The 27,656-nt window shown below is 42.3% G+C and overlaps 1 protein-coding gene across 2 annotated transcripts; it reads right to left on the bottom strand.

Moving 5' to 3' along the window:
• Positions 1–55: 55 nt before the first annotated feature.
• Positions 56–26,813, bottom strand: Bfar (bifunctional apoptosis regulator). 2 transcript variants are annotated; one of them, XM_003477769.5, is made up of 8 exons: positions 26,653–26,813; positions 17,128–17,464; positions 15,485–15,689; positions 14,593–14,762; positions 11,080–11,224; positions 6,820–6,993; positions 6,064–6,266; positions 56–4,227 (listed from the first exon to the last, which is right to left on the bottom strand). In XM_003477769.5, exons 2-8 carry the CDS (start codon positions 17,388–17,390, stop codon positions 4,035–4,037), a joined length of 1,353 nt encoding a protein of 450 aa, XP_003477817.1. In that variant the 5' UTR covers positions 17,391–17,464; positions 26,653–26,813; the 3' UTR covers positions 56–4,034. The 2 variants fall into 2 exon arrangements, with proteins under 2 accessions (XP_003477817.1, XP_063082643.1); XM_063226573.1 differs by lacking the exon at positions 6,820–6,993.
• Positions 26,814–27,656: the final 843 nt, after the last annotated feature.

The following is a 27,656-nucleotide window of genomic DNA, read 5'->3' as shown; positions in this document are numbered from 1 at the left end:
CTGATACCCAGGTTCACTGTATCCCAAACAAAGAATTGAGCAGGACACACAGAAGTAGTAACAAAGGCAGGGATTTATTAAAGGAAAGTACATTTCGCAGAATAGGAGTGGTCAGATGAGAAAGCTTAAAAGTGAGTTCTCCTCAGAGTGGTGTCATCTATTGTAGGTTTTGAGGTTAAAGTACATTCGGGAGAATTCCAAGCAGCAGCATTCACAGGTAGCACCATCAGTATGAAAGTCTGCTCTCAAGAATAGCAGGTGAGCAGAGCCAGAGAAGACAGCTGCAGTGAATTCTATTTTCATAGAATATGGGGAGTGGTCAAAGGTGTCAACTAGCTGGGCTTCTTTCCAATCAACTGTGAGTCTCCACTCTCCTGTCAGAAGGCAGAGTGGGGTTGATGTTATATAGGCCGAGAGAGAGCCAGCATGGCTGCCAAAGCCGGCCAGAGGCATCGACACCGCAGAGCTAATGGTGCTACAAAGACGGTGCTATGAAGCAGTTATGGTGCATGCTCTTCCAGCTTATGGCAGAGCCCAAGGAATGATGATGACAGGAACATACTTTTTAGGCTCATGTCAGGATGTTAAGGAGATGAGGTTAGGGTGGGATCATATTTCTGAGGCTTATGTCAAGATGTCAAGGAATTATGGTGAGAGGATACTCTTGCAGTTTCCAAGAGCCAGAAGGAAGGCTCTCTGTCATTTGTCTAAGTCCAGAATGTCTCTCATGCTCTCTGGTCTCAAAAGGTGTCAAGCCTATTTTACTTTATTTGTGGTTCTGGGACTCAAACCTAGAGCCTTCATACTGTATCCTCATCCCTTTTTGAGATAGGATCTTTGTTAAGTCACTAAGGATGAGCTGGATGTTGAGATTCTCCTGACTCAGTTTCCCAGAATGCTTGTGGCATGGAGCATCACATCCAGACTGATTTTATTTTTGAGACAGTTCTATAGTGTCACCTAGGCTGACCTTAACTGTCTGTATAGCCTAGACTGGTTATGAACTCACAATTTTCCTGCCTCAGCCTCCCCAGTGCTGGGATTAGGCATGTACCACAACCACACCTGGCTCTCGTGTCTGTGCACGTACCTAGGTTTGGTATTTTTCAGGTTCATTCTGTATGAAATGGTGGGCTTTGTCTTTTAACCTGCTCCTGATGGCTGCTAGTCAAATGTGAACAAATCCCACTAGGTGCTTGGCCATGCTGTAGATCCTAGGTTGTGGTGATAAATGACAGTCACAGAACACCACTCCTGTAAAGGTCAAATCTAGTACATGTGAGTTTATATACAGTAATCTTAGCTGGGCACATGCCTGTAATCCCAGTACTTGAAGTGAGGCAGGATGACATTTGAGGCAGCCTAGGCTGTAGAGTTCAAGGCCAGCCTGAGTTACATAGCAAGACCCTGCCTCAAAGAAAAAAATTTGGTTGGGGAAGCACATGCCCATAGGCCTAGCTTCTGGGGACCGCCAGGCAGAAGTTGGAGGCCAGCATGGGCAACATAGCAAGGCTTTTTTTTTTTTGGTACCAGGGATAGAACTCACAACCTTGTGCCTGCCAGGCAGATGCTTAAGCCTTTCAGCTATTTCCTTCTTGGAGAAAAAAGAGAAATACAAAACAATATAAAGCAGGAAAAAAGTTCCCACCATCCAGAATAATCACTGTGTTGCCATTAGTCTTTATTACTTTTAAAAAATGCATTGTTGAGGTGATACCATAGGAAAACCTTTTTTTTTTTTTTTTTTTTTTTGAGACAGAGTCCCACTGTGTAATGCAGGCTGGCCTCAAACTCATGGCTATATTTCTGCCTCAGCCTCATGAGTTGCTGGGCTTACAGGTGTGTACCACTATGCCTGGAGAAGCCGTAGGGTCTTCATAAAGGATCTTTTTCTGTTTTCTTTTGCGATGCTGGGGGTTCTGGCCCAGGTCCTTGCACATGCTAGGTACTTTTTCTTTTGAGACAGGACTTTGCTAGGTAGCCCAAATTGGCATTGAACTCCCATTTTGTCTCATGCTGGGATTAAAGGCATGTACTAGCCTGCCTGGTTTTGGCTGATATTTTATAAATCACCAACTTTTATTTAGTGGAGATACTTGTTTTAATCAGTTGTTATGAGGATGATTTTATAAATTAATCTCCAACCACACATAGATACCTTTTTGTTTCCTGGCCTGAATTTAGAGAAATGGTATTTTCTGTCATAGGGTCTGCATATTTTGCGAGGACACTCCTTTGGATGCCCTCAAGCCTGCCTTTACAGACATCTTGGCACATACACTCTGAGAATGCCAGGCCCTCCTGGCAATAAGGAATGAGTGCCTCGCCCACCTGTTTGCTCTCCTTGCAGCCAAGTCTCCTTCACCTTCCTTTCTGAAAGGTCTAGGTATAACACATCTTTGAAGCTGGGTGTGGGAGCAGAATATGGGAGGTCATGGGGGTGGGGTCCTGGTCTGGGAGTCTGGCCACTACTGTCCTCCTCAGGCCCAGAAATATGCATGCAGCCAGTTCCAGCTTTGTGACCTCTGCCAGGCAGGAAAGAATACCAGTAACACCACAGGGTCTGAGACCAGGCATGCACAAGCACCACGGTGTCTCCATACCCATATTACAACAGGAAAAGTGGTGTGTCCCTGGGGTCTGATAAGCATCAAGATTGAAGAATTCTCCTCCTTCACTAAGATGCCTCAGTGCTGACCAATGGTTCGACATCCATAGGGAGCTGGAAGCTTACATCTGACTTGCAGATTAAAGCCAGCAACTCTGATTTTTTTTTTTTTTTTTTGGTGGTACTGGGGATTGAACTCATCACCTTGCACTTGCCAGGCAGGCGCTTATGCCGCTGAGCTAAATCCCCAGCCCAACTCTGATATTTTTTGTGTATTTTGTAAACAGTTTTTCCTCTGCAGAAGTTTTATTTGTATAAAACTCTTTATTTCAAGTAATTTCTTCAAACTTTCAGACGCAAAGTTCGAGTGAAACCTGCACATGGAGATACAAAGGGTTATTAAATAATTAATGGAGTCACAAACACATACTTTGGATATAGACTTATTTCAATGAGGCCAATCTTGATAAGGTCACTGCATTCTGCTATTTTCACACTGGATGGAAATGAAAGGCCATACAGCCTTCATCTCATTCCCACTTATAATTATAGCACTGGGGTAATTATATCTGTTTATACATCAGGACAGAACAATAAAGATTATACATATACAGTGTGTGGTCAGTTTATAAAATACTTCTTGAACAAAAACTATCCCAGATTTATTTTATGAATTAAATTCTTAAAAACAAAACAATAGCACTCCAAAACAATGTTTTTAAGTAGCCTGATGCAGCTTCTCGAGATGGAAATTACACCCCATAAATTTTCTGACATCCCACTCAAACCCTTTGCTCAGAAAAAAAAGAGATCCAAACTTTCAATGATTGCAAAACAGTGCCTAGTGAGGATGAGTTCACCATCATTCTCATCTCAAACTGAATCCTTTTTTAAGGCTCACTCCAAAATCTAACACCTACTCACAGGAGAGAACTGTTGATTGAATTCTGGGTATTCCTCTGTACTTTTTATGTGTAATAACCCAGGCCTATGACAAAATTTCAGTTTCCGTTTTCCTCAACTTGACTCATAGGATAGGACTGGCCCTAACAAGCCTGGTCTCAGGCTCTGGAAGCCTGTCAGTCACTGAGGTTAGGGCAAAAGGGACTGCTGATGTGATGACCACTGGATAACACCTACTGTGTCCTCTAAGGACCTTGAGTCCTGCCAGCCACTGGGCCTGAGTCTCCCATGATCTTGTGAAGGGAGCTGGTGGGAGGTGCTTCTGCTGTGGGCTAACAGAGAATCCTCCTTGTACTGGTTATCAGTCTCTGCCATCACAGGGTCATGGCAGGGAGAAGACCTGGTTGAAGCCTTTGACATACAAAGCAGCACCTTGTTTTACTTGGGTAGAAAACAGGAAGCTCGCTCCGTCACTCCCTGCTCTGGGAGTCTGAGGAGTCTCTTAGAGCTGGGGCAGCGCCAGTCACAACACTTGGGTTTCCAGCCGTCGAACTTCCTTGACAACAAGATCGATGTTAATAATTGGATTGAAGTACAAGACCCAATAAAACAAACAGTTGCAAATAAACTGAGGAATGAGGGGCCAGAACATGGCCACGAAAAGTGCCTGTGTTGAAACTTTCCAAAAATGGCTCCACATCCTCTGAGGCACAGTCCTGCAACGAGAAGAAGAGTGGTTCAGACACTTGGGCCTCAGCCTGGGACTCCTCTGCCTCACAGGGCAGCTTGCCTGGGCCACGGAGACCACGTCCTCTGTCACAGGTGCCGATGCACACTTGGACCTTTGCTGCCTAGTCAGTCTTTGGTTCCCAGGATGCAGCCCACAGCCACAGATGGCTGGTCCCTAACCTCACCTGCTTGTTACTGTCACACTTTTACTTACTTTTAAACGTTGCAGTGCCCTACACAGAGGCAGGGGTAGAGAAAGGGCATAAATATCTATATTCTCTGTGTGAGTTTGCTGAATCAAAATACATGAGGGAGATTCCTGTCAGGTTCTCAGAACTATAAGGTTGATTCTGATAGAAAAGGCCAAAAAAATTTCACAAGTCATGTGATCAAGATGAAAGAATGTGGTAGACACTGCTTCTGCCTACCCTGTACGCATCCCATTCTGGAAATACCTTTTGAGTTTTGCTTTGGGGATGTCTCCTCTTCACATATTCTTTTTCTTTTCTCTTAATCTTGTTAAGTCACCCCTGATGAGCTCAAAATTGTGATCGTCCTGACTCCGCCTCCCAGAGCTGGGATTAAATGCAAGTGCCATCATGCCTAGTTACCCCATTCTTTCCTTTGAGGGTACAGGTTACTGGGGGCTGAGCCCAGGGCTTTGAGCATGCTAAACATGCACCCCTGCACTGAGTACATCCTCAGTCTCTCCCTCACCTATTCTCTGGGTTGGACTGAAAGTGGCCCACAGTGGTGAGCTGAGTACATGCCTGGGGCTGGCTGAGGAGAGCTCTGCACAGCCCTGCACAGCCCTGATGGGACTGGGAAGGCATATCACCCAAGCTGGCTCCATCAGAGGAAAAGTGTGTGAGCTCTGAAACCTGGTTACAAGTTATATATGAGAAAAGTGCTGTTTTTTTTAATTTTTAAATTTTTTTTTTTTTTTTTGAGACAAGATCTCACTAAGTTCCTGGAACTCATGGTGATCCTCCTGCCTCAGCCTGCTGAGTGCTGAGACTATAGGCATGTGTCACCATACCCAGCCTGTAAGTGCTTCCTTCCCAACAGGACTGCTGAAATGCTCAGACCAAAATCAGGAGTAGCTACAACTCCCACATGCAAGAGACTGACTAACACAGAAAACAGCAAGGATGTGACAGGGAGAGTTGGTCCTGACCACATCCTCTGGGGCTCCGGGTCCAGCACACTTGCTGACCTTTTCAATAAAGCCAGTTTAGGTTGGCTCCTGTCACCTGCATCTAAGAGCCTCTGACTATGAGGCTATATAGAACAGCTCTGTCATTTCTTTCACTGATCTACAGAAGTTATCATTGTTCTAGTTGCTGGCAGAACAGCATTTGATCAGCAGGCTACAGAATCCCCAAGAGCTCGAGTGGGTGGAGTGGGGAGAAAGCCAAGCCTGTGAAGAGCCCTGTAGTCAGTGGATGTGACAACTCCTACCAGCTCTATGACACTGCAGTTTCCTGTGAAGGACCCTCTTCTCACTTGCTTACTCCTTAATTATTAAAATTCTTCACATATATATACCCTACTGAAATTATCTGGCTGATTATTATGTAGATATGAGAAATGTAGGGGAACACTGTAATAATGAGCACAACCCCTCCTCGCTTAAATGTAAACTAACTTTTCTACTCACTATTTGAGTAGTGTTTCTCAAGTCAGAGTCTGAGAAGTCTTGGCAGAGGATATTTTTTCCTTTTCAAGTTTGACAACTACTTCAAAGGGAATCTTTCCCCTAGTTAGTTATTTCCTTCCCAAACTTGTTGCTCCAAACATCTCTCACACAAAAACACACTTACTTCAGCTCATTTCTGGACCAGATCCGCCAAAAAGAGAATAATTCAAGAACTGAGAGTAACATGGCATTGACAATGAGAAACCTTGACGTCCAGTAATGGACCTCCAGCCAGTTCCAGGCAAACTCAGCGATCAGCTGATATGGAAGGAAGGAGTACTTGACAAGGAACTCTCTCCACTGCTTCCAGGTGGGCTCCCTCAGATCCTGAAAGACAACACATACAATTCTGAAGGAATTCTCAAGTGAAGTCAAAGAAACAAGTGCCCACAGGGTGGAGTGGGGAGAAAGCCAAGCCTGTAGTCAGTGGATGTGACAACTCCTATCAGCAAGTTGGGAGATGACTGTTTTGAGGCGTTCAGGACAGATGCAGACTCTGCTTTCACAGCAGGAAAAATAACCGCCCTTTGGAGGTTCTACTAAGTGACACACCACAGATCAGAAGGCCCATACTTCTAATTCCTTTGTGTGGTCTGGACCTAGCCAATCTTCTTTTTATCATGAAAGTAATGTTTCATGTTTTTCTTTTTAATATTTCAAGTCCAAAGGATTGTTCCTCTTGTTATGCAATGCATGAAACAAAAGAGCTTCCAGGAGAGGTCTGGCTTCATTTTCTTTTGTGTGTGGAGGGTATGTCTCTCTGCAAAATTCACAGGAAGCCTGGCTGTTGCTTGCTGTTCCATAGGACCTATAGCCATGTCTCCAATCCCACTCTGAGGGATAGAAGCCTAATTCTACTCCAGGCACTCTGTATACCTACCAGCAGCTTGGTGATGATGTCGTCCCCAGAGCTGTCCTCCTGCAGAGGGCAGATAGTGTGGATGAAGGGCAGGAAGGTGTCTGTGTAGTCAAACAGGTACAGGTACAGCAGACCAAGTCTCGGGGAGCTCTTGAGGGTGTAGAGCAGAAACAGGGACCTGCCTGGATTCACTGCCTACAGGGGAAAAGCAGGCAGAGGACCACGTTACAACCACAGTTGTAACCACAATGGCCAGCTCCCTATTCACATTTTTTCTGTGGTCTCATGCCTTTACCATCAACTTTTTTGTTGATGTGTGATGTGCACAAAAAAAAAAAAAAAAAAAAAGAATGAATGAATGGCAATAAGAGACCAAGTAATTCATCTCTTGGCCTATATTATAAAAAGACCCAAGCCAGGTGTGGCAGCACAATCCTGTAATCCCAGCACTTGGGAAGCTGAGGCAGGAGGATTGTTGCAAGTTTGAGATCAGCCTGGGCTACAAAGTGAGCTCAAGGCCAACCTAAACTATATAGTGAGACCTTGTTTCAGATAGACAAACAAAACAAAACAACCCACAACACAAAAGAACCCCCTGGTCTTTATCCACAGATGAGATAGAGATGAGAAGCCTGCTTCTTCGCCCTGCTGTTAGAACACAACATTTTGGGGATGCAGTTCTGAAAAACAGTTTCTAAAATGTTCAAAGCCAGGTATGGTGCCTCATGCCTATAATCCTAGCTACTTGGGAGACTGAGGCAAAAAGATAGGGAAAAAAAGGAAGGAGAAAGGGAAGAAGAGCTCAATTTAACTCATCTGTAAGTGGATACCACATGATGAAAATAACTGAACTAGAGAAGGCTTCATGTATAAAATGTTTGGTGTTGCCCTGTCACAATGAAAACCAGTGAAATTTAGGGCCTAAGTAGATGTGCAGCAAGATGATCTATCCGTGTCAGAGTCATGACGGCAGCCCTTGCTCAGCACTGGCGGGCCTTTCCTGGAGGATCACCTGCTCCCAACACAGTCCACACAGATTAGTTAGGATTGCAGAACCTTCTCTCAGAACAGACCAGGAAAAAACAGAGCTGCAATATTAATCATATTTGAATATTAAGTGAGATTATAGGTAATTTCCTTCATTTTTGCAAATCTTTGAAATTTTACTGTGATGAAGGTTTGTTTTTTCTTTGAGTCTACTTATCTGATATTTGGAATCAAGTACACTGGGCACTTTGTGGAAGAAGACACAAAGACAGGAAGCAAGATCACCAAAGAGGCTTACTATCACTGGTATTTTAAGAAATACATACTGGAATGATCCTGGAGGACTGGGGTGTAGTTCAGTGGTACAGTACTTGCCTGGCATGCATGACCGTGGATTTGATCCCCAGCACAGTGAAAGAAACAATGGAAATCACTGCACACCTAGTAGGATGGGAGCAGTAAGAGGGGAGAATATAAAGGGAGAGGAGGACGTTTGCAGGGAGGTGGATGTATTCCTCACTGTGATTGTGGTCATGCTTTCAAAGATATGTACACACGTCAAAACATACCAAATTACTCACTTTAAGCATGTGTGCATTAATTCTACGCAATAAAGTTTTAAATCTAATTCAGTTTATTTGATGTCATCAGTGGTTTACTATTAAATTTTTAAGTGTGAAGAATACCATTTTTAAAAGTCTCTTTAGAACTTCACACTACAGTACACAAGGATGAAGTAATATGTTTGGATACATTTAGACTCATACATCTGTCCCTCTATTTTTGTATACATCTGAAATTTCTGTAGTGAAAGGGTTTTTTGTTTTGTTTTTTTTTGTAATGAAAGTTTTTGTTTTGTTTTGAGACAGGGTCTTGCTATGCAGTTCAGGCTAGCCTTGAGCTCACTTTGTAGCCCAGGCTGGTTTCAAACTTTTAATGATTCTCCTGCCTCAGCCTCCTGAGTGCTGGGATTACAGGTGTGTGTCACCATGCCCAGCTGTAGTGAAAGGGTTTTAACAATCCATTTAGAAAATGGCAGATTTTAGGTCTGGAGCAGAAAAGAATGCTTTGAGCATCTCGACATTTTGAGAAAGGAAAACAAGGACCAATGAGGTCATGCCAAATGACTCTCTAACAAGTTAATGATGATGATGGTGATGGAATGCTGCAGAATGAACCCAGGGAGGACCTCCAGCATATTGGGCAAATGCTCTACCACTGAGCTGTACCTCTAGAACCATAAGACATTTCTTCACTGCAGCACACTCCATGAACTTTTTATTTCTTCTTTTTTGAGACCAGGTCTACTCTAATTAGAGCTGGCCTTGAACATACTATAGTAGCTCAGGCTGGCCTGTGATCCTCCTGCCTCAGCCTCCGAGTATTGGAATTACAGACATGCACGCCATGCTCAGCTCCATGAAATGTTAATACCACACTTATACTATGAATCTCTTTATGTACTGTGATCTTTTTGGAAGATGACAAAAAGTCACTGTCATCCATTAAGGCTTTTCTATCCCCTAAGAACCCATTTTTGGGGACAGTACTGCCCTTGAGGACCCATGAGCTCAAGGAACACAGGCCCCAGAAGTAAAGCCTGCTGTATGCAGTCAGAGTAGAGTAAGGACAAGAGATAGGGAGATGCCACATTCCATGTTTGCAGCTCTGGTATCAGTGTGAGTGCTGGACCCAAACAACACAACTCGCTTACATCCTAACAGATAAGGAGGAAAAATAGCTGCCCAGTGAGGTGACTCTGATGACACCTCTAAGAAGGCAGCAATCTTTTCCAGGGATTTAGATGGATTCACCAGGACACCTGGGCTGGAGGAATCTTTTAGCTAATTGTCAAATGTGCACAATCAAGGAGGGGCTGGGCTACAAGGAAGAGGGAAGGACTGAGGCGGAGATCATCTTGGTTTGACAGCAGGAGCAGATTTAAGTTCCCATTCACTCTGGTTAATATTAAGAATGCTTGTACAAGCTAGGAAGGGTGATGCACATCTATAATTCCAGTACTCTGAGAGGCTGAGGCAGGAGGATCCATAGGCAGTATGTTCTAAGGGAGCTCGCAAGGAGCCCAGGCAGATGGCCCCAGAGCCTTGCCCATTTTTTCTGTTTTGACACATGTGATCCTCCTGCTTCAGCCTCCTAAATGCTGGGATTTCAGGCATGCTCCCTTATGCAGAACTATAGCCTAGCTTTTTTTTGGTCTTTTTTGAGCCAGGGTCTCGCTGTGCAGTTCAGGCTGGCCTTGAGCTCACTTTGTAGCCCAGGTTGGTCTCGAACTCGCTACGATCCTCCCACCTCAGCCTCCAGGGTGCTGGGATTATAGGCGTGAGCCACCACACCCGGTATAGCCTAGATTTTGATTACTAAGCTCTGCTGCCTCCACTTCGAATATAAAGCAGTGAGATGTCAGATCAAGAGAGAATAGTTTAAATTGAAGTATTAGAACAAACTACCCTCCAGAGAGAGTGCATGAATTCATGATCCTCAAAATACACAAGCACCTCTTTCTTCATATTAAATGCCAAATCTGACAATAGCATAAGTGAGAAAAGTCATTGGCTTATTTAGTTGGCCCTTCTTTAAGTATGAGTGGGTACTGCGTCTCATAAGTTTATTAGTTATCTGATTTTTCTCCATGCTCTTTTCTCAGAGTTTAAGTCTGTTTATTTCAGATATGTTATGACTAATAACAGATTTGCTTTATAGTATTCATTAAATCCTAATTGTGAAGAAGACAAAATCAGCAGTCACATTAAAGACCAATTTAGCAGAATTTAGTAACACTGAATGCATGTTACTTATGACCTAATAATTTCACTCTTCAGTATATACCATAAAGAAACTCTTGTATATGAGCCCAAGAGCTTCCCAGAGTATCCAGAGCATCCCTGCTTCTACTAGCAAAAGTGGAAACCCATGCAGCACCCATCAACAGTAAAACCTACAAGTTGTCACATACATGTCTAGGAGAACAGTCTTGAGAGAAAATGATGAACTGGAGCCACAGGGATCACAGTTACACACAGAAGGACATACTCACAGTTTATGCCTCTTGCATTAAGGTTAACGCCTGAAAAAAAATGGTCCTGAGCTTGGGGACTCCACTGCAGTATGGAGTAACATAGGCCCAGCAGCCCTGCAACAACAGGGCTGGCTCAGAAAGAAAGGTGGACATGAGGTAGGGGAATACTAGCTTTTCTTACATTACACAGCAGGCAAGGAGATGATTACTATGTTGTACACTATTTTTTTACAATTAAAAAAATTCGAAGGTTTCACCTTATATTCCCAGAGATTCTGGGGGGGCTTCACGCCAAGTGCTTTGACGCGCTCCAGCTCCGTGAGGATGGCTCTTCTGTGGCTGCTGTTTTCTATGGCATAGGGTGCTCTTGAGAATTCTTCCTCTGTCAGCGTTAAAAGCAATCTGTGGTGCGAGGGACAGAAGATATCTTTTGAGATTATATATTGGAGCAAATTTTCTATACTGAGATCCACCTTATCAATGCAAGTACTTTAGGCTTGAGGTAAAGAGAGACATTAAACATATAATAGTAGTAACAGCAAACAGCTGGATGCCAACTAATAGTATTTTTTTTTTTTTTGTCTTTTTCATTTTTATCGGTACCGGGGATCGAACTCATGACCGCCTGCTTGCAAGGCAGGTACTTATGCCGCTGAGCTAAATCCCCAGCCCCTACTAGTATTTTTTTTATAAACCACAGCAGATTATTTAACAATTCTTTAGGGCAGAGTGGCAATGTGCCCTTTTTGTGGACCAGAAAACAGGCTTAGGTAAATAAAGCAACTTGCCCTCAGCATACCAAGGTCCATTTTGTTCCTAAGCCTTTGATCTTTCAGTTAAAGATTCTGGTCTTACATTTTGCTCTGGCTTATATATAGGGAAAAATTTAGAAAGATACCTAGTAAAATATTATGACATTAAGAATGGCTGTTTTAGGTAGGTATGGTGGTGCATGCCTATAATCCCAGCATTGTAGCAAGTTCAAGATCAGCCTGGGCTGTAAGACCAACCTGAGCTATAAACTGAGCGCAAGGCCAGCCTGAACTGCACAGTGTGATCCTGTCTCAAAAAGACAAAAAAAAAAAAAAAAAGAATGGCTGTTTTAGCTGGGTATGGTGGAAAGCATTTGGAAGGATGACGCAGGAATACTATAAATTGGAGGTTACCTTGGACAACATAGCAAAACCTTATCTTAAAACAAAACAAAATGAAAAACACAAAACACAGTAGTTATTTGGGGACAGGGATTTAATTTAATAAAAAGTATTGTAGGTCCCTTATCTAATTTCCTGATCAGAAAGTAAGATTCCATTTCCAAGGCGACTTATCATTAAAACTCCTTCCTACATATAGAGCAGACATGGGTGGAGGGGTATGGCTCAGTGGTAGAGTGCTTGTCCCACAAGCACAGGGGCCTGGGTTTGTTCCTCAGCACAGGGGAAGTGAATCACTGTACACAGGCAAGCAAAAGGGACAACAGCAGCTTCATGCAACTCTTGAGTGGAGCAGTACAAATGTGATGGTCCTACCGGGGGTGATTTGCTAGTAGTTAGTAATACTTATTAAAGATATACACACACTTATTCCTTTTGACCCAGTGATTTCAGTTCTAGGACTGTATCTTATAGACTAAAATTACACTAAGAAACATTGTATTAACTACACAGTAATTTTTAACCACAGTTTTAGGAGAAGCTAATTCTTACAAGAACCTAATTCAAATAGAAGCATTTTGCTTTTCCACAGGAAAGTCACGTGTCAAAAAGCTTGGTGAAAGCTAGGCACAGTGATGCATGCCCACTATTCTGGCCACTCTGGAGAATCTCAAGTTTGGGAGCAGTCAAAGAAATTTAGCAAGACCCTGTTACAAACTGAAAAGGGTGGTGGGTGTAACTTAGTCGCCCCTGGATTTATCTCAGTTCTTAAAATTAAAAAAAAAAAAAGCTAGTTAGGGAGGTGCATACTGACTAAAAGTGGGGCAGTAAGTAAATTCCATATCTAAAATAAATGGATTAAGTGGATTATAGAGGGGTCTGTTCCTACTAACATATGGTGGTCTATGCAACCACTATACACAGGGATACATCTATATCTATGTGCATAAAGAAACACAGGTCTACTTAGTACACAGTAATTTTAGAATTAATGCGGGGTGGGTGATTTAGCTCAGTGGCATAAGCACCTGCCTTGCAAGCAGGTGGTCGTGAGTTCGATCCCTGGTACCGATAAAAAAAAAAAAAGAAATGAAATAATGCACATTTATATATTGTAATGTATAAAAATCTGGGAGCTGGGGATGGAGCTAGTGGTAGAGCGCACTTTTTTATTTGTTTTTTTTAAAACAGCATCTTAGTATGCAGTGCTGGCTGGCCTCAAACCCATGGCAATCCTCCTGCCTCAGTATCCCAGTGCTGGAATCACAGGTGTGCACCATCATGCCCAGCAACTGCACTTTTCTAAAGAGTAAGATTACAAAGGTATTTTCACTGTCAATATCATGTAGTCCTGCATTATTTTTAAAAAGTAGTAAATGCACACTGCTTTTACAATCAGGAAACCACAAAGACAAAAAAAGTAAACATAGAACAAAGAGATAACAAGATTAAAATTAAGGCATATTGCAGCATAAGCGCCTGCCTGGCAAGCGTGAGGTCGTGAGTTTGATCCCGGTACCACCAAAAAAAAAAAAAAAAAAAAAAATTAAGGTGTATTAAATATATGTACCAACTTCCCAGAACAAACTTTGCCATCATGTAATACTGACATGCACTAAAAACGCAGACTAAAACCAAAAATTTACTTGATGAAAAAAGTTACATGTACATACAAGTTATATTAAAATACAGTGTTTTAGACAGTGGGGGAATAAACATAGGGTTATCTTGCAACTCAGCTTATTCCACTCCAGGAAGAGTAAATTTATATCCACGAAAATTTATATCCACAAAAAATCTTTTTGTTTTTTTTGAGACTGGGTCTTGCTATGTAGTATAGACTAACCTTGAACTCAGTGGGAATCCTCTTGCCTCAGCCTCCTGAACGCTGGGATTACAGGTATACACCACTATGCCCAGCTGATCACACAAAATCTTGTACACAAATTACCATAGCAGCATTGTTCCTAACAACCAAAACTAGGAGTTAACCTAAATGTCCATCAACTGAAAAACAGATGAAGACAATGTAGTCTATCCAAATAATGGCATACTTTTCAGCTATAAAAAGGAATGAAGCACTGATACATGCTATATCATGGGTGAACCCTGAAAACACGCTAACTGAAAAAGCTACATACAAAAGGCCAATTTATATGAAGGTCCAGAATAAACCAATCCAGGTTTGCAAACATTCAAGTCAAATGGTGTTTGCTAGATTTCAGAAGACAGGGAAACATGGACTGACCAGTAAGAGGGTATGAGATTTTTTTTCTGGAGTGAGAAAATGTTCTAACCTAAACTGTGTTAAGGGTTGCACATATATGTGAGTACACCAAAAACCACTACCTGTACACTTCAAATGGGTGAATTTTGTGGCATATGTATATATCTCAACAAAGCTGGATAAAAGATGTGTGTTGATGGGGACACAATAATCTTAGCATTCAGGAGGCTGAGGCAGGTGAGTTACTATGAGTTCGAGGTCAACTTGGGCCACATAGTGACTTTGAGGCCAGTATAGATTACATGGTGAGACCCTGTCTCAAAAGCAAAAACAAAAACAAAGCTGGTTACAGAAGTGCCCAGGGCATGCTAGAAGACACTCCTCCTCACCTTCCATTTACTCTTTCAGATAAAAACCTGTCTCTGTAGAGGGAGGCCCAGGGGCCCAGCTGCTCCAGCCAGAGGACAACTTCTTCTGCCGTCCATTTAGCCACAGCCTTATGGACCAGAAGGTCATGCTCAGATTCTCTGCTGCTCCAGTGATACACAAGCAGGACCACCTGGGGAAAGGACGCAAAGAGGTCAGATCACCCCTCTCTGAGTATAGGAGCGTAGGGCTGTGCAGGGATGAGCTGAACTGGAAGGGGATGATGCCACGTCCATACTCAGTAACTGGGCAATGCCATCACCATAGAGGAGTAGGGTCACAACAGTCCTCTGGCTCCTCTCTCTGCTCTCCACTGGGTAGTGAGGGGACAGACACCAGGACAGGACTCATCCTAGGGCACTTGGTAGTAGTTGTACCCTTGAACCCATCAACTTAGTCAACACAACTGACCTTTTTAAAAATAAGCCTTTTCTACTGTAAAAGTATTTAGATCTTTAGAACACAGGACTAAAAAAATAGTAGTCTTTACACAGAAAGTTAACAGTATGTTCTTAGGACTGTGTCTTCAAGGCACGTGTCTCAATGCCCACTTCTATCATGTGTCTGCCCTGTTTCCTCACCTCTACAATGGCACAATGGTTCCTGTTGCACAAATCACAAAAAGGATTGGACAGGATGCAGCTAACATTCATTGGGCACTGACAATTTTGTAGTCACTTGAGTAAGCAACATTCTGAAGAAATCATATAGCGCAGCAGCTTTCAGTGGACACAGTGAGTTATACACAGTCACACCAGCCGCTTAATGGTTACTGAGAGAACAGTAATGGTTACTGCAGTGGAGACTGGGGGCGGGGGGGGGGGGGGAGAGATGAGCAAAAATGGAGAGACTTACTGCCACACCAGTTAAAGCTGTAAGCACTCCGGAAAAGAATCCCCCTCCTCGCTGCTGATTCACTCGGCCTGGGTTGGGAGCTAAAGGAATCTGATCATTTCCATATTTTTGAAAGGCTGCAAGACTTTGGACTATGTCATTATTCCTTTGAATGTCTTCAAATCTCATTCTTATAGCATCAGGAAATAACTTCTCAATAGCATCCCTGTGAAGAAGAAAAAAAATCATAAGATAGTTGTTTGACTAAATGTAATGTTTACAGGCCAAAATAAAAGTGTATACAGTACTTAATAGTATAAAGGTGGCTAGAAGAATGTAAAAGAAGGTCTTCTATAGTCCTCTTAATAAAAGCAAAAAGTTAGAAACAATCTCCATGTCCACTATTAGGAAAACAGTTAATTGGAATACGGTATATTCTTGAAGAGGAGTACTGTGAAGTTTTATCAGTTAGTCTATTAGATGGATTACTACATGCCAAGATGGATAAACTTAAGATACACTTATTGAATGAGAAAAGTATTCTGCAGAGCCACTCAGCTAGACTGTACACTGACAATGCAAGTAAACGTTTGTATTCTTTATTGGCGCAAAAGCATTTAAAAGTATCCTTTAAAATTTGAAAGAGGAGTTGGAAGTATACCTCAGAGATACAGGACATGCTTATCATGTATGAGGTCATGAGTTTAATGCCCAGCACCATCAAAAAGCCAAAATAAATAAATAAAAGAAAACACGATTAAATCATGACTGAAATTATTGTGGAGAAAAGTAAGGGATGAATCTAAGATGGGAAGAGTGGGTTTAAGGGGTCTGTTGCTTGGTCAGTAATGTTCTAATCTTTTTAAAAGAATGTAAACAATGAATGTATTGGTCATGTTATTACAATTTAGTTTTGTAAGAAGGGAAAAAAGCAAAGTTTATTGGGGAGAAAAGATTGGCCTTCAAGTTATTCTGAAGGGCTCCTTACATTTTCAAGTACATAAAATCAGAGAACCTTCCTTTCATTTAAGGTTAGCAGGTTGGGAAAAGCAAAGCTGACGGATAGGAACAAAGTGTAAACACATCTCTTATGAACAAGAGAAGGCTGGACTAATGGGCTCACAGACAGTTCTGGTACTCTGTTAATATCAAGAAGCCTGGACACACCGCTAAAGCCACAGGAAAAGGAACAAGGATTTAAGCCTTAAAGGCCTCATGCAATATTATGACTGCATAGAAGCAGAAAAGAATCACCTATCTGAAAGGTCTTAACTGCTGGCTATTCATGAAAAACATCATTAATGTGTTGAGTGTCTTTAAATATTATGAAAATCCACACAGTTATTCATAATTGTATAGTTTTATCACTCTATTAGACCCTATGGTGTTTCTCAGTAAATACTAATGAAGTATTGCATGACATATTGAATTACAAGTAACAATCTCATATCAGAACTTAAAATTTCATTCTTCCCTTTGGAAAAAAGGATAAATTAGGGTCACCTATGACAAGGGAGTCTGCATTTTTAGGCCCTGAACTTTTCAACTCATATTCTAGGAGATCCAGAATGATCACCCAGGAGGCCAGCTCCAAAGCTGGTGCCTTTACAAACATACTACCTCCATTATAAGCTGTCTGTGCTTCAGATCTGACCCAGCATTACCTGAGGAGAATGTTGACTTTGGGGAAACCTTCCCATTTCTCTCTGCATTCTGGACACTCCGTTTTCTTTGATGACACCCACCACAAAGCTAGGCAGTGCCGGCAGAAGCTGTGCCCACAGTTCAGGGTGGTGGGGTTAACCAGGATGTCATAACAGCAGTGGCACGAGAATTCACTGACAGAAATCTGAGGGCCAGTGCTTCCAAGAGGGTCATTTCTCTCTGGACCCATGATGTTTAGGTCATTTTTTTGAGGATCTTCCATCTTTCAGCAAATTCTGGGATCCACAGACATGGAAAATTTCAGACTTAGGAAACTGCTACAAAGCATCATGGAATCTAGGGGAAAAAGCAATAAAACCAGGATAAATTATTGGAGGTTACTACCACGATATAAAAATTCTAATCCTTATTTTTATTTTATCATTTTGCAGTGTTGAGGCTCAATACTAACAGGCAAGCATTCTACTACTGAGCCCCTAGTCCAAAGCTAATTTTTATTTTATTTTCATACACTTTTTTTTCTTTTAGTGCTACAGATTAAATCTAGGACCTTGCACATAGTAGGCAAGCACTGTCTTTGAACTATAGCCTCAGCCCCAAAGCTCTGACTTTTGTGTAACACAATAGATTCCTAAGAATCTACATTCCATACATTCAACACTGAATTCCTTTCTGGTCCATTTATAACACCTTTCAAAACAAGATGAAACAAAACACTGGGTGTGGTAAGGCATTTGTAATCTCAGCACTCTGAGTGGCTGAGGCAAGAGGTTCAAAAGTTCAGGTTCAGCCAGCCTGGACAATTTAAAAGAGGACTGGGGAGACATAGCTCAGTGCAAAGGTTTTGGGTTCAATCCCCAGGATGGCAAGAAAAAAAAATTTAAATTAAAAAAAATCATGAACCAAAATATAGTACAGCCAGTGGTTTAATGGACTTGGGAGTGACAATAGAGAATTCCAGATCCTTTTCTTTCCATTTCTTTTCAAAATGTAATTTCTCTGACTTCAACATTCTCAATTAAATTTCCTAAGTCTCTTGCAGGTATATGATTTTAAATGACCAACTTCTCGGGCCAGCAAAATATACAACAGTGGATTGTCAGTATTTTATAAACATTTGATTTAAGGGGCTTTAACTGGAACAATTCCAGAAAGTGAGCAGTTTTATTTTTCAGTGCCCTGTGCCAAGCCAACCCACTCCCATTCCTTAAAATATCTCCCACCCCAGATTAACTCAAACATACATATGGTACCCACTTTGGTAATTTGGTGCCACAGAAATGTATTAATGCCACTTTTTGTTTGTCTGTAGACAAGATCTCATTATGTAGCCCAGGCTGGACTCCAACTGTTAGTGATCATCCCATCTCAGCCTCCCAGAGTACTAGGATTATAATGTGTGCCACCATGCCCAGCTAAAACACTGCTATTTAACGACCATCTCTTACTGAGCGAGGTGCTTGAGATATATTCATGTAACATCTGGATTCAGTGTACAAGGAATGATACAGAGACTGTGGGCAAGATTGGATTTAACTTGGACAGTATTTTCACTGAAAATTGCTGAATGACATAGCTGAGGATCCAGGTCTGACTTAGGGTCTTACCTGGTAAATTAATGCGAGGTAGACAGGATGTGGGAGCATAGATCAATAGATAAAACAGACAGATAGATTGACCGGCAAAGAAGACAGCAAAGCTGTGCTTGGAGAATAAATCTCATTGTGAAGGAAAGTAGGGTGGACACACAGGGTAATTATGGACAAGTTGGAAATGAGGTTTTATTACTTCACTTTCAAAATGCAGGGCTAGAGGTGTACTCTGTAATACGACACTAGACTACCACATGATTGCCATGTGTTTGATTCTCAGTATCATAGAAAACAAAACAATAAATAAAAAAATGAAAGAAAGGGAGAAATCTTTTTTTTTTTTTTGGTATCAGCAATCAAACTCAGGATCTTGCACTTGCCAGGCAGATAGTGTACCACTGAACTAAACCCCAAACCCTAAATCCTGAAGAAGTTAAGGATATCATTTAGTGATGTAAGAGAATGATCAAAAATACTGGCTAGGGCTTAGAACCAGGGAAGAAATACTGTACTGATAGAAACTAGGTCATTATTTGGGGAACCACCCTGATCACTCTTCTCAAAGAACAAATGTCACCATTTTGGACAAATTTGGCCCTATCTCCATGTATAGATATGTACAGAGCTAACTAGGCTATTTCTTTGTCTCTTCAATTGGCTTTAAGATATGTAAATTAGGCTGGCTGAGGAACTGATGTATAATCTCTGAAGCAATGAAACAGTTGCTGTTTCCCTGCCCAGTGACTCCCAGAAAACCATCATTGAGTCTTTTAGGATGGAGAGCTTCACTTCATTATTTATTCTTCAAGATATGCTTAAAGCAAGGTATTGTTTAATTGTCATTTATTTATTTATTATAGTGGGGATTAAACTCGTGACTTCATGCTTATCAGCCAGGCACTTATACCACTGAGCTAAATCTCCAGCCCACATATTTATTTTTCTATCAGTGTATAATGTTTCCATTCCTTATGTGGAGTTGAAACATGTAACACAGCTTATATTCTTTATAAGAACATAATTCTATAAATAGAATTATAATTATATAGATAATATAATGTATATTATTTCTTCCCTGCCCATCTCTTGATCTCCTTTCCATTTGAGAAAGCTGTCTCCCTCCTTCTTAACTGTGTGGACTTTGATTACTGTATAGTTGTTAAGTTTCATTTTCCCCTAAATTCAAACACTGAAAGTTAACAGAGAAAGAGAACACACCCTTTTGTGCTCTCTCACGTGTTCTGGGGTTATTTACACTAAAGAAAGCAGTACTTTCAAAGAGCAAAATGCCTCTCAATGATAGAATCTAGCTCAGGCGTCAGTATTCTGAGCAGGGTGAACACACCCCGCTGCCCTGGCAATGCTTAAAGGCCTCATTGAGCAGAAGGCCACTGTCATTGGGTTTGACATTTATAGCTGTTCTCTGCAAACATGGCCAGCTTGGCAGCAGACTGAAGCCACGAAGCAACTCCCTGGCTATCCCTGAGCTTCTACCCAGGGAAGCAAGCATGTGTTAGAAAGCCTCTCTGTTATCATCTTTTCTCTGGTCTTCCCTTTGTCTCAACAGCACTGGAGCAAACTAGAGAGAGTGGTCAGGGTTAGGAGAATCACTCCATTCTCACCCCTATGGCCCCTTCACATAGACACACATCTGTTTATGAAACAGCAACGTGCTAATTACCCAGTTCAAAACTAATAGGAAGAATGTCTGAGTTTGGGAAAGTCAAGAAAACAACAAACAGAAACAAGTCTAAAATCACAGGTTGAACACTTTAGGATTGCAGAGTGCAGCAAAACCTCAAGCATTCCCATAGAGACTGAGTCATTTAGAAGGGCTGGGTTTCTGAATAAAAGGCTGGGTCTGCAACTGAGGCCTGGAGAGGTCTTCAGGTAAGAACTCCAGGTCTCCCTGTACGAACACAAACTGTGCGATTCCTGGAGGCAGTTTTCACTGGGCTTTCAGAAGGCATCATGGCCCAGGTTAAGAACTACTGAGTACCTACTGGAACAAAAGATTCGTTCCGTACTAAACTCTCCTGTACGATGAAGTGGTTGGAATGGATCCAGCCAGCTTTTCAGTGCCGGAAGTATCCATCTTTCATGTCCTGGACAGCATTGCCATCAGCAGCTGCCACCCTGCTGGCGTAACAGCTGGCCTGCAGGCAGGCTTTCTTGCACTGGGTGTTTTTTTGTTTGTTTGTTTGAGATGAAGTCTCACTGTGCTGCCCAGGCTGCCCTCAAACTCCTGGGCTCAATTATCCTCTGCTGCCTCCCAAGTGGTTGGGACTATAGATGTGTACCAGTGAACCTGGTTCCTTCCCTTCCCTCACCTTAATTAGTCCTGGGTATTGACCCCAAGACTTTCCCACTAAGCCACATCCTCAGTTTTCTTTTTATTTATTTATTTGTGACAAGGTGTTGCTGTGTAGTTCATACTGGCCTTGAGTTCGAAGGGTCCTCCTGCCTTAGCCTCCAGAGTGCTAGGATTACAGACATGCACCACCATTCCCTGCTGTTTTAAATTTTGAGACAGGGTCTTGCTAAGATGCCCAGGTTAGGCTCCAACTTGTTACCCTCCTGCCTTAAGCCTCCCAAACTGTTGTATACCTATACCTCCAGCTTGACTTTTATTTTTTAACTGAATTTGGTCCTGACACTTTTAAAAAATTGGATTTCATGTAAAAACCTAGATTTCTGACTTCCCTTGAAAAAACAATCAGAAAACATGGCCACATTGATGGCCACATGTCCTACATGGGCCAGAGCCAAAGTATCAGGAGCTGTCCTCTCACCTGGGGCCACTGCTGTGACTGCTCATCATTCACCTGTTCCTGGTTTCTGTCACTTGCCTAATCCCTGAGTTTTCATCCCATCAATACTGTGATGCTTTCAGAGTCCAAACAGTATAGTTTCTAGTTGAACTGGCCTTAAGCCTGCCAGCTTCCCGAGTTCTGCCAGTTGTTACGTTTTCCTGCCTTGGTCTATTTCAAGGCTTAGGCTGCTGAGAATGTTGGTGCCTGTGTGAGGTCTCCAGCACCATTAACTGCCCCACTTCTGCTTTAGAGTGGGAGCCCAGAGAACCGTGCTCTGCAGACTATATATGAAAGGCAGGGACCACTTCTACAAGGGCACAATACATTCTCATCACAGTATAGCTTCTGATGACTTAGGCACCTCCAACGTATCTATCAACATGACCTCTTCTGTTTTCCTAAAGACATACCCAACTGACAGGGTATAGTTACCTGAGAATCATGAAAGAAAAGACAGGGACACAGTCTCCCAGTGATGCTATGGAAGTAAAGAAGCTGGATATAGCCTTCTTTGGAAGGAAAATTTTTCTGGCTTAGTAGAAAACTTATCCATAGGTTAATGTGCAGGACAACCATCCAGGACGGGATAGCACTATCATGACCTGTTTGTTTCTTTAGTCACAGATGTTAAGGAAGTCACCACCATTGAGGACAGTTAACATAGTAATTTCCAATGACTTTACTGAAAGAGATGTATTGGTTCTGAATTTAAGTTAAGAATTTTTGTATCTTAGCTTAAAAATCTCATTGTATAATGATTATTAACTCTTTAGAAATTGTAATTTTTTTTTTGAGACAGGGTTTTACAGGCTGGTCTTGAATTCACTTTGTGGCTCAGGCTGGCCTCAAACTCACAGCAATCTTCCTGCCTCAGCCTCCAAGTGCTGGGGTTATAGGCATGCACTGCTAAGCCTGTAATCTTTAAACTGCTTGCTTCAGCAGTATAATAGTTCTACCCTTCATTCAACATATGTTCCTATTATTTTAGTAATAATCCTTTTAAGGGTTAATTTACTGAGGTTCAGCTTGAACATATATGATCTCCATTTCTTTGCAAAGATGTTCACTGCAAAAATAAAAAGATTCTGGGCTTGGAATGTGGCTTAGTAGTACAGTATGTGCTTACATGCTCAGAGCTCTGGGTTCAATTCCCAGCACCCTGGGGAAAAAAAAAGTATTTTGGCTTCTTTGGGCCTCTAATTAGGCTATTTCTTTTTATTATATATATATATCTGATAATAGAGATAACAACTTCTAATATTTATTGAGCCTTTATAGTTTGAAAGTGCCAATAACCCTATGAAGTATTAATAATAATTCCCATTTTTCAGACATGATAATAGAAGCAGGTAAAGGGCAGAGCCAGGTTTTAAATCACTGTCTAACTTTAAGCCTGCCTTCATAAAGGTATTAACCCCAATGAAGTAATATTATTAGTTCAAAGCACTGATGAACTCTTTTATTATCTAGGCCCCATAAAAGAGCTGTTACTGTACAGCTGAGAAAAACTAGGATCGGGCAACACTGTTTTGGAACAAGATTCCAGCTGGTAGCTGTTAGGGTGAGCACGCTATTCTATGCAGACATTCACAGCAAAAAAACAGGGAGGAAGTGAGTGGGAAATTACTATTTCTGGCACAGCAGGCCTACTCCTGGGGATACTATAAACACTGGCGGACACTTCAGACATTATTAAATGTCCAAAGTGTGTCCATCCATTTCCAGAGACTGTGAAACAAAAGCAAATGTGCCCAAATGTGAAAAAAATGTCAAAAATGGCAGTAAGAACACAATATTAGTGTACTTCCTGCAGGCAGCAAAACTGGCTCTTACATTAATACAAGAGAAGCACTCTATAAAACCTTTTCTTTTTCCCATTCCAGAAAGATTTTTTTGGACAGGGTCAGAAATCACCAGAACAAAGGTAGCTAGCTCTTTTGGCTACTGACTTGCTGCCTGAACTTTGAAGCCCAGTGATTTATTGCGTTGGTTGACATTGGCCAAATGAGGGCAGAATAAGAAGGGAACCCAGGTTCTCTTTGTGCCTGTGCTCTTGCACGTGTTATGTGGCAGATATTCAAGGACTGTCCCTGTACTCAACTTTGTATAACTTCAACAAATCAGAAAGCTTTACTACAGCGGTTACCAAGTAAACACATACCTTAACTACTAGTTTAAGATATTCCATTTTTAAGAATGGGGGAATATGTACTTACTATGTGCAAGGTCGTGGGTTCCATCCTCAATACAACAAAAACATTCAGGTACGATTCAGTATTACTCAGTATCCTTTTCAGATTCAGTACACTCATACTTTTTACACACTTTTGGTTCAGACATGTCTTTGCCTTTCCAGTCAAAACCTGGGCTTTTTGTGGCCAGGAACCAAGCCACTGAATTCTATCTTTGTGCTTGACAGTGACTGGCACAAAGTGGGGCTCTAGATTTCCAACCACAGATCAACTCAATAACATTTGACTCCTTATCACAGTATCTCTTAACAACTTGGTGAGAATCACCTAGGGAGTTTGGTGGCCCTGAACCAGGAAGTCTGGGGCAAGGCTAAGAAATGCAGTGGTCCCTTGGTGTCCCTGAGGCACTGGTTCTGCGACGCACCACACCAAAATCTCAGGGCATTTAAGTCCCATATGTAAAATGGCATAGTATTTGCATATAGCCTGTGTGCATCCTCCTTAAATCACTTCCAGATTACTTAAAATAGCTATACAATGTAAGTGCCACGTAAATAGTCATTATTCAAGTTTTGCTTTTTGGAGCTTGCTGGGATTTTGTTTTTTTCAAAATTTTTGGCCCATGGTTGACTGAATTCACACATATGGAATCTCAGGATATGGAGGGGTGACTTCTTTGTTTTTGGAAACAGACTCTCACTATGTAGCCTAAGTTGGCCTCAAATTCATGACCTCCTTTCTCAACCTCCCATATACTATAATTACAGGGGTGCATCACTACCTGACTGTACATTTTAAACAAATCCTTCAAAAAATTATTATGTGCAGTGTAGTCTAATACTTGAGAGCTCATATCTCAGACAAGGTACAAAAAGAAGTTTAAGTAACACTTCAAATCCTCTTCTTACCAGTCCTTTTCTTTAGTGCCTAAATCATCCTTTCAGAGCAAAAGTCCCCTCAAGCCCCTCCTTTGCTCAAAAACTTCCAGTGCCATAAGAAAACAAAAATCCAGTCCTAAACTAGTGGTTGAAGACCAGCTAGCAATTCACATAACTTTCGTTTCAGTGCTAGGGATTGAATTCAGGGCTTTCTGCATGCTAAGCACATACTTCACTACTGACCTATACCCTCATCCTCAGTCAAAATAACTTTTTAAATTATTGCACAAACTCCACGGCCAGAATGAGTGAGTTAAAAATCCCAGGTCAACCAACTATTAACTGTATGGCTGTAGGCAAGTCACTTACCTTTTCTTACCTCAGTTGCTTATTTGTAAAATGAGGATATTAATAGTTACCCGCCTAATAGGGATGTTAATAACCTTGAAAGGCTTAAAATCATTATATGCACAGCAATGAGAATCATGCTGGCAGGCAGCAAGTACCATGAAATCATTAGCTAATACCATTACCATGATTTTCCTCTCTTGTTCTCTGTTCACATACTACAGGATAGTCCCATTTACTAATTTCTGCTCTTTGGACATTTTTCCGTATTTTCACATTGTTCCCTCCATACCATCTGAGTCAAAAGTGTCTACTGACAAGAGTCATCTCTGTTTTTAAATACTAACTCCTCCACACTGAAATTAATCTTTCCTGCTTCTGCAACATTTGTGTATGGATTCTCATCTCTAGGGGCCAGAGATTTAGCTCAGCGGCATAAGCACCTGCCTGACAAGTGTGACGTTGTAAGTTCGCTCCCTGGTACCACCAAAAAAAAAAAAAAAAAGTTTCTCATCTCCTGGACTACAGTTTCCTTGGAGAAGCCGGTAGAGTTGAAACAACATAGTCTTAGAAGTGAGTCCAATATGGTTTCCAAACCAGATCACCATTCTTTCTTGAGCCCCGTATAGACTGCACGGTCGACTGGTATTAATAATAGAATTTCCTGAGTGCTATGTAGCTAGTGCTAGTGTCAACACCGGAGGAAAAAAGTCAGCCCTGAAGGGAAACACAAATGACACAACTGCCCTGGAGACGTACAGTTTTTCAATCAGTAGATGGAAAAGCCCAGAGCAAAAGCACAGATCAGGATGTATTCAGGCTATTTACAAAACCGCAAGAACAAAATGCTATTGGCACGTGCAGGGTGCCCTGGTTCTGTGGTGTGCCTGAGGATGAGTGTAAAGCTTCTCCGTATTGGCCTCTCTGGGTGTGACGCTAGGGCCACCCCAAAGGACCGACCAATGATGGGCTTCGGTGGGGAGGACCCAACCCCGCAGACAGTTGGGGATATTACCGCATCTGGGATATCACTTTCTTTTCTACCAAAAATGTATCTGGGGGTGCCCTCCTTCCCGGTCAGAGATCCCCAATTAGACATAACTTGAGTCATTCCCACACTTCTTTTCTTTTTTAATGAAACAAAACTCCCTTTTGCACATGTTTTAGGTTTCTGAGCCGTGAGGCTGGGATTCTAGCCCAGCCTTTGTAACTGAGTTTCATTTTTCCTTTCTGTCCTTCCCTTATCATTTTTAACGAGGGAGACAATCATACCGCCTCCAACAGACCATGATCTCAACCTGGTGTCTATCAGGGCCCCGATCAATTTAGCAGGGCTTTACAGGCTGTGGCCAGCGCTCCTGGCGGGCAGGAGCCCCTCGGTCCCTCTGATAGGTAGAAGCGACACTCCCCACCCCCCGGCCTGAGGAGCCCCGGGAGCTAACGAGTCTGGCCCTGAAACCCGGAGGACAGCCGCGTAGAGATGGTGTTGGGAAGAGATGGAGAAGTCGGCCAAGCTGGGGTTCTGTATCCAGCAGCCAGGACGGAGCTGCCCAGAACCCGGGCCCGTGCAAGAAAAACCCGCGTGCCTCCTCCAACTCCGCCAGAGCGGCTCAGCCGAGGGAACCCCGATCCATCTTCCACACCATGCCCTGAAACTAAGCTGCCCGCTAGTCAGCAATCCCCCGACGCGTCAAAGCTCACCATTCTTTCCATCCCGAGTCCTACCCGGCCATCGCCCCCCACACGAACACCCGCGAAAGAGGAGGGGGAGATGGCGACTTCACTTCCGGAGGTAAACGAGGAGGGCGTGTGGAACTCGCCCTTTTCCCGCGACCATAGAGGAAAGGCCGCACTCGTTTTCAAACCCCTCAACTCTGCGACCTCCTCGCTGCCTAGAGGGGCCGCTCCCGAGTGGCAGACGTGAGCGCATGCGTACAACCGCTGACCCCGCCTTTTCCTAGTCTTTGAGGAACCGAGAGCTCAGGAGTTACCGCTTGAGGCGAAGGAGGGTAGCTGCTTGACACTTAACTACTCCTGCGAGGCCAGGAATTAAAAGATTACAAGACTACAGTGTGTTATTTACAGTTTTTCCTCCTACATTTTATGCAGAAAGTCACAGAACAATGGCTAAAGTTGAATTTTACAGTGTTGACCGTTTTGAAATCAAAATGACGTTATCACTACGTCCTCTCGTCTTTCCCACTGTGTTTGAGACTATGGAGAACTCAAATTGATACTTGTTTTAAACCTTCTCGAGAGTGTCTAATTGCTAATTTGAGGTGACTTTTTCTCCACCTATAAAATTGGTAAAGATTGGTAATAGTCTGTGCGAGCGCAGTTGGTGTAAACTCATTTTCTGGAAGATAATCTGGGGTCGGGGATTTAGCTCAGTGGTATAAAGTGCCTGTCGGCAAGCACGAAGAAGTCTAAGTACGAATCCCAGTACCAAAAAAAAGGCAGTAGGTATGCAAATGCAGTAAACTGTTCAGTGTTAGATTAGGTGAGATTGTATTCCCAGCACTCGAAGATTGAGACCTAGGATCATCACCAGTAAAAGCAAGATCCTGTCTCAACAAAACAAAAAACCCTGTTGGTTGGTTTTGTTTTGTTTTGGGTACTTGAAATTGAGCCCAGGGTCTTAGTGCTAAATTACATGCCCAACCCTTTAAAGATTTTTAATTTCGATATAGGATCTCAGTCAATAA

This window comes from Cavia porcellus, unplaced genomic scaffold (assembly GCF_034190915.1).
Source record: "Cavia porcellus strain 051 isolate PalLab524CR breed Dunkin Hartley unplaced genomic scaffold, mCavPor4.1 scaffold_16, whole genome shotgun sequence".
Classification (NCBI taxonomy): domain Eukaryota; kingdom Metazoa; phylum Chordata; class Mammalia; order Rodentia; family Caviidae; genus Cavia; species Cavia porcellus.
Note: the sequence above shows the minus strand (reverse complement) of the source record. Positions and strands in the feature narration are given on the sequence as shown.

What these genes read in the sequence shown, in the direction of transcription:
- Bfar (XM_003477769.5), bottom strand. Translation starts at nt 17,390, where the DNA reads ATGGAAGATCCTCAAAAAAATGACCTAAACATCATGGGTCCAGAGAGA. An exon ending in AGAATCTCTGGGAATATAAG is followed by an intron (nt 6,994 to 11,079) that starts GTGAAACCTTCG and finishes TTTCCCCTGTAG; the next exon opens with GCAGTGAATCCAGGCAGGTC. An exon ending in TGGTCCAGAAATGAGCTGAA is followed by an intron (nt 4,228 to 6,063) that starts GTAAGTGTGTTT and finishes TTCTCGTTGCAG; the next exon opens with GACTGTGCCTCAGAGGATGT.